The sequence below is a fragment of the Orbicella faveolata genome, unplaced genomic scaffold, assembly GCF_042242905.1.
Source record: "Orbicella faveolata isolate gen_17 unplaced genomic scaffold, um_ofav_v1 contig_35, whole genome shotgun sequence".
NCBI classification, from domain to species: Eukaryota; Metazoa; Cnidaria; class Anthozoa; order Scleractinia; family Merulinidae; genus Orbicella; species Orbicella faveolata.
In genome coordinates this window covers 4,453,505-4,462,765 of record NW_028301564.1, presented here as the reverse complement: position 1 = coordinate 4,462,765, position 9,261 = coordinate 4,453,505, and the positions used below count along the sequence as shown (strand labels likewise).

General features: G+C 40.4%; 2 protein-coding genes across 2 annotated transcripts; both read left to right on the top strand.

The window, feature by feature from the left end:
* Window positions 1-1,443: 1,443 nt before the first annotated feature.
* On the top strand, window positions 1,444-5,802 carry LOC110043923 (protein Wnt-2-like). The gene is made up of 4 exons (XM_020749428.2): window positions 1,444-1,551; window positions 1,776-2,008; window positions 2,307-2,572; window positions 4,049-5,802. The coding sequence occupies exons 1-4, from the start codon at window positions 1,478-1,480 to the stop codon at window positions 4,712-4,714; spliced, it is 1,239 nt and encodes a 412-aa protein (XP_020605087.2). The 5' UTR covers window positions 1,444-1,477; the 3' UTR covers window positions 4,715-5,802.
* Window positions 5,803-7,433: 1,631 nt separating this feature from the next.
* Window positions 7,434-8,475, top strand: LOC110043910 (uncharacterized). The gene has a single exon (XM_020749419.2). It carries the CDS (start codon window positions 7,468-7,470, stop codon window positions 8,461-8,463), a length of 996 nt encoding a protein of 331 aa, XP_020605078.2. The 5' UTR covers window positions 7,434-7,467; the 3' UTR covers window positions 8,464-8,475.
* Window positions 8,476-9,261: the final 786 nt, after the last annotated feature.

Here is a 9,261-nt window from a genome sequence, read left to right as displayed (position 1 = left end):
TGGCCTACCATGAATTATATCCCATAAATTCGATGAACGCCGCCAAATTTGATCGAGTAAATACGGTAAATTTGAAAAGAGGTCTTCAAAAAAGTGAGCAGGTTGTATTGCAACCATGGTCAACTATCACATTAATTAATGTGTTTAGGTTATTTATCACAGACGGCAGTTTTGATAGAGTAATCTCTCGGACCAAACAGTTCACTGAGTGAAAGAATAGCGTGGAAGCCAGTCGATAGAGAGAATGAACGTTCAACAGTTTATATCTGTTATATTGCCCGGTCGGGAATGTCAAAGAGATTTTTCAAATTCAAGCCTCTTGAGTTTAAAAGAGCCACTGTAGTTTAATGTGTTTTTGTAACTGATCATGGACCCCCTTGAAGTAAACAAAATTAATTTCGATAAAGTTCATTTCTCGGTTGAAAGAATTTCTTTGGCTGTTAAAATACGAAACGGCAGAATGTATTCGTTACAACATTTCGATGCTATGACTCCCATGCACGGATGACTCGTTTATTTTGATTCTTTCGCGTTTATCGATTGAGTTCTTTGATGTCCTTTTGTAGTGTGAGTACAGACTGATAACGGACTCCCATGAAGGAAACAAAATTGATTTCGAGTGATAAACAATGTACCTTTCTCGGTTGAAGAAACTTCTTGGGCTGTTAACTGCAAAATGCATTCGTTACAATATTTCGATGCCACGACTCACACGAATGACTCATTTATTTTAATCCATACGCGTTTTCAGTTCATTTGATTTCTTTGAATCATAACATAATTTTATAGTGCGCCTAGAAAAAAAGAAATTCGGAAAGAGTTTTGAAGGCTTCCCTGCTAACATCGGCGTCTAATATATAGAAAGATAAGTGATTGATAAAAGTTGAACGCGTTTGAAGTGACTACACTACAACAATGTTAAGTTTTCCGATTTATTTCAACTACTCAGCAAAATTAACCTTTTTAAAATGAGATGAAAATAAAGCGCCTGACGTTTGTATTAGTTTTGGAACGCATCCAGTGTTAAAACACTCCCCTTTAGAAGATAAAGTCCAATTAATGTCACTTTTCTTTGAGAACGTTTGAATAATGTCACAATTAGGCCTGCCTCGGCACTTAAGAAAAACCTATAACCTTTGGTATAATAATTATTTCGCAACTTCTGCTTAGACCAAAATAAGGCTTATCAAATAAAAGGAAAATATATTCACCTAAGCCAAACTCCGCTACAGAAAATACAAGCAAAAGTTTTTGTTATTGCTAACCGGATACACTTGAACGAGAATCAAGAGCGTGTGCAATGAAACTTGACTGAATTCTTTGACACGCGTCAGGGCGTCGTTTCTGTTACGCTGTTATATTTTCGTAATTTATTTATCTCAGACAACAGGTTTATTAGCGTAAACTCTGAACCATACCTGACTCAGTCGAGTTTGGCATTCTTGCGAGCTGAAACAGGGCTACAGAGGCGTCCAAAATGAAGTTCTCGTCCGTTTGGCTTTTTACCCTCGTTTTCACTTCATTTCCAATCTTAACGACATCTCACTGGTGGTAGGTTTCATCTTAAATCTTCCACTTTCTACGAAGCTTGTATAAATTAAACGACTAACCCTGTATTGTATTCTGCTCTCAAGAGCAGTTCAAACTCTGTCAGTCCAAATCATTTTATATCAGTAAGCGCCCTTTTATGTTAAGTCTATTAGAGTGTGAGCAAAAAGGATTCTACCAAGATTGCTCAACTGAAGTTGTTTGTCTGTTGTTTGTTTCTACTCCAGGTTTATGTCTGAAGTGTTTGCATTGGGTGCTAAAATCATGTGTAATCACGACATTGCTGGCTTGGTGAACTCTCAGCGACAGCTTTGCCGAGAGAATCCTCAAGTTGTGGTTAGTATTGGAAAAGGCGCGAAGCTTGGTGTAGAGGAATGTCAACAACAATTCAAGGACCACAGATGGAATTGTTCCACAATGGCGCGCGATGTTAGCGTGTTTGGAAAAGTTATGAAGAAAGGTATCTATATTTAAGTAAATTGTCCATAACTGTTGCGTACGTCTTTGTAACTCCTAAAGTTTCTAATAACTCTTATTCAAGGTTGCCCCAAAACATCAAGAGAGGAGCCGCAGAGTTAAGCTACACAATAAAACCGCGCGAGTTAACGAAGCTAGTGACATTCAGAATTGGCTTCAAAGAGTTTCTACAACACCGTCACCCACTAATTACAAAAGAAGCATGATAAAATCTTCCTTCTTTATCGTTTTTTTCTGATCTAGTTTTGTCCAAATCTTCTGCTTGTCTCGTCTTTTGACAGCCAGCCGGGAAAGTGCCTTTGTTTATGCGATAACCTCAGCTGGAGTTGTACACGAAGTCACCCGCGCGTGCAGTCGTGGCGAACTCAGAGATTGTGAGTGTGACAAAAGTCGTAAAGGAACTAGCGAAAAAGGCTTCCAATGGGGAGGATGCAGTGACAACATCGCCTACGGTCTGAAATTTGCCAAGTTATTTGTGGATTCTGGAGAACGAGAGAGAGACGCAAGAGCAAAGATGAATCTTCACAATAACCTGGCTGGACGGAGAGTAAGTCCAGGCTTTTGAACCTAAGCAACATAAAAATTTCGTGCACTTAAATCACCATTTAATAGCTGCGTCTTAGTTTAGCGATTTTAATTAAACTTATCGCTCACAAATTTATCATCCAGGAAGAGTACTTTGTTTAAGTGTCATAATGCTTAACACCTGGTGTGTTTAAAGGAGCTTAATAACGGTTTGCGTATCTTGAAAAGTTTAGCCTAAATTTTTCAAGTTGGTCGTTTGTAATCCGTGTCAATCTTCTCCATCCTTAGTCATTTAGTCTTGTTCATTTATGGCTTATTATTATCTCTTTGGTGTTTTTCTATCTTAGTAATCTACTATTTTCAGGTTTCCTTCAAATCAAAGGTAATTTTGAACGTGGCAAAATAAACTTAGAATACTGTGGCTGAGCTACTTTAATTCGGACACTGTGAATCGAGAAACAAATATTGTTAATAGGAAAGAAATTTAGTTGAATGTCCCAACCGAAGAGATCACCAAAACTGAGTTAACAATGGCTAAATCAGGAGCGCCAACTCTGTAGGCAGACGAATGAGACAAAAATCGAAAATTTTCCGTTTCTTTTGAGTGGTCGAGAGCGCGTTTAATTTCCTCTTGCTGGTTAGCCGGAGTCAAAATAAACGATGTGAAGGAATTAATCATCTCTTGGTTAAATAATGAAGTTACGTTACATTTGTCAAAGAAGATTTCTAATTCTTTTAGGAAGGGACGCCACTATAAAGAATAACAAACATTTTAAGATGGCTGACAAGCATTTCCGTTTTTGACATTCCACTGACAGCTACCTTAAATATAATAATGTTAACAAATATCTTTCGACTCAACTTTGTATTGATTTTAAAATGAACGAAATGAGAGCTTTATGACATCAAAATTGGATTTCCTGACAACCTTATTAGAGGTCAGCATGCCATTTTTTTCCTTTTATGGTTAATAACTTAAGAATTGGATGGCGATGTTCCTTTTTTGGTCAGTATTTGTTATATTTTTGTTTCGCACGAAAGTGGTGTTATCAGCGGGAAATACCTTGAGTTTTTGTCATCGAATTAATAGAGAACTTAAGCAATGACTACGGAGACCCCGAGGACGACGCCTAGTAAAAACTGAATTCCAGTTCATATTTTACCTTCGAATTTCGCAATTGTCTAGATCTGTTCAGTGCGCCTATCATATTGGTCTCAGAACTTGTTCAAGCCAAATATGCAACGCCAGCGTTCAATTCCAAATGAAAACACAAAAAATTAGCTGCCGCTTTTCGCGTTCTCCAAAATACGTGGAACTTAGTCATTTCACGTTGTTGTTGAGCAGAGGACGGCAAAGAAATGTATATATAGATTTATAACGCACGTGCACAGCCATTGTTCTACTCATTAAACCTTTTGTTTGGTGGCGTTCTCGTTGTCGTTGCCGTCGTTTTTTGCTTAAGCTAACTCTCTAATAGCGTTGCTCTTGTTATTTTAGGCCGTCAGACATCAGACCACCCTTAATTGTATCTGTCATGGTGTTTCTGGTGCATGTCTCGTAAAAACCTGCTGGGTCACTATGGCTTCTTTTGGTGTTGTGGGAAGCTATCTTCGTGACAAATATCAAAATGGCATCCATGTCACTGTGGACCAGAACGGCGACGAGCTCGTGGTGACTGAAGGGAAGCATCTCTCAAGGCCCGCACGTGACGACCTCGTGTTTTTGGAAGAGTCCCCGGATTATTGCGTTCCTAGCTCCAACACCGGTTCGCTGGGCACGGCGGGAAGAGTTTGTTTAAATTTCGACAAGACCATGACTCGAACGGGACGCGGGAACTGCGGAACTCTGTGCTGCGGGCGCGGGTTCCACGCGATTCAAATCGAGGAGGAATATAAGTGTAGATGCAAATTCAATTGGTGCTGCGACGTGAAGTGTAAAACTTGTAAAAGAACTGTCCATAAGCACGTTTGTAAATCGCATGAGGAATTTATCGCTGCAAAGAACAACTCGGTTTCTGAGTTCACCGAGTTGTTTGTGCGGAACTTTGAAAGTTATGATCCAAACAGGGCTCCAGACAAATCAAAGAAAGGAAAACTAGCTAAAAAGGCGCGCAGGAATAGGAAGCGAGGAGCCTCAAACCACGATAACAATGAAGACAACTGAGCTGACAAAACCTTAGATGACAGACTGAAGAGTGATTTTCATATGGTTGTCCTCCCTTCTAGAAGGTGGGGAGGGAAGGGGGGGCTCCCATATAAATAGGACGCGGGTGCTGATCGGAAATTTTGAAAAGAAACCCTAAGAGGTACCGAGATCCTGTTTTATGGGCGTGGCTTGAAATTCTTTTCATCCCTATAGAGAGATCCCAATTCCGAAAAAATAAGCAATAAGTGACACCTCCATTATTTTTAATAGCGATAAAGAGGATTTATTTAAATGCCCTCTAAAGGTAACGTTTACGAAAGCATTGTCTTAAATCTCTATCCCGGTTAATATAAGTTGTTCGATTCCTCATACCCTGAAAGGTACCGTGAAAGCTCCTGTTGTGGGACCTTTTGAGGCTCAACTCCCTAAGAGTTACCAAACCCGCTTTTTTAACCCCTTAAAGTTACGACAAGCACTCCCGTCCTCTTTATACGCCCCCTCCCAGGATGGTTGCTACGATCACCGCGATCTCTAGAACGGCTGAAGTAAAAAGCCCAGGAATCGTTGCAGTCATACGGAAACAACTCTTCAGCCGATCGTAGCAAGCCTACCATCACAAAGATAGACTTCAGAATGTACTCTCCAGACATTACAGCGATCGATGCGGTCATGGCCGTGATTTATATACCAGAAAACACTTCGTAAATGTTTTGCCCAGGTCCTCTCGGGTGTTCAGGTTCTACTCTGTGACGATCGCGGCGATAGCTTTTCCCGTGACTGCAGCTATCATATGAAAACTAGTCTTCACTTGAAATGCAGAGGACAAATGCCTGAGATTACATAAGGTAGCAAACGAATATTACAGCGTAACTTAGATTACATTTTTTGCAAAAGTATAAAGTAAAATATATTCACTTAAGTTGTCATCCTATGAAGGCATTTTATAAATTTAGATTAATTAGCAACTTTTATTCAACATTCGATCCAACTGATTAGGTTTTAAAAGAGGTGAACATTATAAGAAAAACAAGAAACGAAAAGAAACTGTTAATAAGTTTGTCGGGTACTGACGCCTCGTCAGACAAGTAAACATTTTGAATAACAAATCTCCATGGTTGTTTTCCGTTTTTTTACATTTCTCTGACCGACGGAGCTAGTTATATTCTAGGGAGGATAAGGCTGCCCCGCCTAAATAGCTATCCTGCAAACTGGAGTGTTAACATAATCACGAAACCAAATGTGCTATCCAGGGATAGTCATTTATCCCGTGAACAGCATTTTCCATCCTTTGAGGAACCGTAGCCCGAGGCAGTATAAAGCCAACGGACGTTTGGGAGGAGAATGCACAAAGCGCGCCTTAAAATTGGTTGACAGGAAGCGAAAAGTAAAACAGAGGATATCATTTGAAGGCCACAATTAAGGGAAAAGGATTCAGGTTCCCATCTATCGTTTCAGACGTAGTCAATTCTCAACAAGCAGTTACTGAACGACTGAACAATTTAGTCGAAATTTCACGACCTTAGCGGAGAGCTATTACGATTTCTCTGGATTTTTTTACGCAGCGGTTACTGAAAAACCCCTCGTTTTCAGACATTGGAAAAATATTCGTCCCCTCTCAGCTCAGCTTATGCACTTTGAAACTCAGTGACGGTCAGCTAGATACAGATCCGACAAGGAAAACATAATCGCATAAAAGTATCGAACGATTACCCAAATGTGAAATCATTAATTTAAATACGTCCAAATTGGGAAACAACAATATTTGGACAGTTCGATCACGAGCCATGTAGTTAAAATGCATGCTTGCTGTCTAATTTTGAAAGAGTTAAATAGAGTCAGACTTTGCACAGACACGGTCCTTCTCGCTTATCATCATTTGCAGAGTGAGCTTAGCTTCTTAGGTTAGCTTTCATTGGGGTTTTGGGTTAACAGTTCAAGTGCAATCTTCTGAATTTACAGCCTACTAATCTAGCTTACCATTTGAACTTCGAGGATACAAAAGTAGGTATTGGTTTTCGCGTGATCACATAATTAGTCTCCACTCAGCCTAGTCACTGGGAGAACTTAACTGTTATGCGTCGTCACATGCAAGGGGGCAGAGAGAAGCATCAGCCTTATGTGAGTAGGCCGCATGGCTGTCTAGGTATTCATTATCAGTGTTTGCATACGGGTGGAAAAGAAATCTACGAGCAGAGTCTGTAATTTTCATGTAAACTATCGATTTAGAGATTCGAGATCCTGACTCGAGATGCAACTCGAAATCCAACTCGAAGAATAGGCATTCTCGAAACGTTCTTGCTTCAAACATGAAAAATAGACTCCAATGAAAGTGAACTAATAACTATTCGCTTGGCTTGCTGTTTCGACTGAATTCACACGTAATTACGTTAAACGAGCTAAACAGGACAAGAGAGATTGATTGATTGCACCATGTTTCAAGTGTATGCCCGGGGGTGACTCCCGGATGTTTTAAGGCTCAATTTCCACCGGTTTCTCGATTCCACTCTATTATTGCGGGCTCCTTTCCTGAATAGCGGCTTGTAAGCGAGCCTATTCAGTTTTAAGTGGTATCTTTTAGGGGTCAAATAATTAAAGCTCGAGCTATTAGTCTCCTTTCGGGGTTGAACGAGCATACCTGACCTTTCTACATTGGAGTACCCCCCTCCCCCCCGGGAGTATATGATTCAGCAACTTGCATCGACGCATTGAGAAATAAATACATTTGTTAGCAGAGCTTGGTTGCCTTGTTCCCTGAGAAAGCCTTTCTGAAAATGTCAAATGTGGATTTGCTAAGCGCTGGGTTCACAGCAATCTTTGGTGAACACTGGCAAAGACCGCCGAGAAATGGGGAGTTGATTTCTATCCACGAACTTTTCTCAAAGACATATATTATGGGGCCACCGCTGGAGTCAGTCGACCCTCGTCAACTGTTCGACTTGTCTCTTAAGGCTCTTACCGGAAAAGTTATAACTCTTGCAGTGGCTGAGGTGTACACAATTGCTCAAGTCAAAGTTGCCATCAACAAGAGTTTGAATGAATCCATTCCTATATCAAGGATATGTCTGATTGACAACAAAACAGGGATGCCGCTAAATGATGACATGTTAACTTTGGGCGACTATGGAATCCAAAGTCATGGTGCGTGTCTGCACATGGTATTGAAGTTACGTGGAGGAGGCGACGTTTGCACGACCTGCGGTACCGCACGTCCCTTCAGGCTAAATTCAGACGAGCTTGATCCCAAATACGATTTCGATTTCAGTAACCTGAAAGATGACGGCGAGACATACATGAGAGGAGGATTCGTGTACCGTCGGCCGTACGGTTGGAAAAGATTAGCGATTAAAGTTGCTGGCAAGTACGAAAACGACGACTGGCTTGGCCCAGATGGCATACGCACCGCACAAGCGACAGGAGAATGGCCCGTGTCTTACCATGGTACGGATATCATGCGTGCTAACCAGATTGCAAAGGTGGGCTTTAAACCTGGGCCGAGAGCTTTGTTTGGTAAAGGCATCTACACGAGCCCCAGTCTTGAAATGGTTGAAAAGCTTTATGCGCACGAGTTCACGCATGAGGGAAAATCTTACAAAATTGTTTTGCAGAATCGTGTTAATCCCAATGGCCTTCAAGTCATCCCTGCCTCACAGACAGGAGTTGGAGCTGATTATTGGTTGTCGCAAAGTGGAGACGATGTTCGTGCATATGGTATCCTTATCCGCGAGGTTAAAAAATTTGACGAGTCACTGACGGAGGCATGGGTCTAACTTGAACTATGTTACTGATAATAATAACTCATGTGTTTTACCTTAGCTAGCTCCAAACGAGAACAGAGAGACTCTTTATATATTAGTCTAAGTTCGTCTTATGAATATCTCCTACAAGGTAATTGCATGCTACTAACGGCTAAATCTTGGCTTTTCTTTTGGTGTGTTTTTCTGAATCCGTTCTATACCGGACGCGGACAGCTCAGTGTTCAGCTGTTTTCGAATAGCTTCATATCAAGTCGACCTCGACCTAGTCTTATCTCACTGCTATATATTCGGCGCTGTTGATGCCCGCATCCTCGGATAGAAACCTTAAGCGTACGCCCCGTCTAAAATATTTTTGCTTTCTCATGCTATATTCTATATCAAATAGAAGAAGGCTAGAAGATGATTTTCCTGTGGTTACTAAGAAAATAACACACTTTCGAGGACTAAAAGTCGGAACTGCTAAATGCACTCAAGTTTCGCTCGTGCGTCCGCCAGCAGTTTTTCTAAACCTCAAGCGCGCATTATTTTCTTATAACAGTAAATGCAAATGTAATGATATTTAAAAACATATCATACTGGTTTTCGTTATATTTGTTTTGCTCGTTTCGAGATCTTTTGTCTATGAAGGGTTTGTACCTTTGAACATCTTTGAGATTTTGCAAACTTCTTTTTTTTTTTAATTTTTTTTCTTTATTTTTTTTAATTGCTACTTACACTGCTTATAATACAATATTAATGTAGTTACTTACACTACTTACAAAAAACTTATTACTTACGCCACTTACGATACTAACACTTACTCTGTATAAT

Coding starts and splice junctions, on each gene's coding strand:
- LOC110043923 (XM_020749428.2), top strand. CDS start 1,478: ATGAAGTTCTCGTCCGTTTGGCTTTTTACCCTCGTTTTCACTTCATTT. Junction 1,552..1,775: donor TTAACGACATCTCACTGGTG/GTAGGTTTCATC, acceptor TTTCTACTCCAG/GTTTATGTCTGAAGTGTTTG. Junction 2,573..4,048: donor ATAACCTGGCTGGACGGAGA/GTAAGTCCAGGC, acceptor TTGTTATTTTAG/GCCGTCAGACATCAGACCAC.
- LOC110043910 (XM_020749419.2), top strand. CDS start 7,468: ATGTCAAATGTGGATTTGCTAAGCGCTGGGTTCACAGCAATCTTTGGT.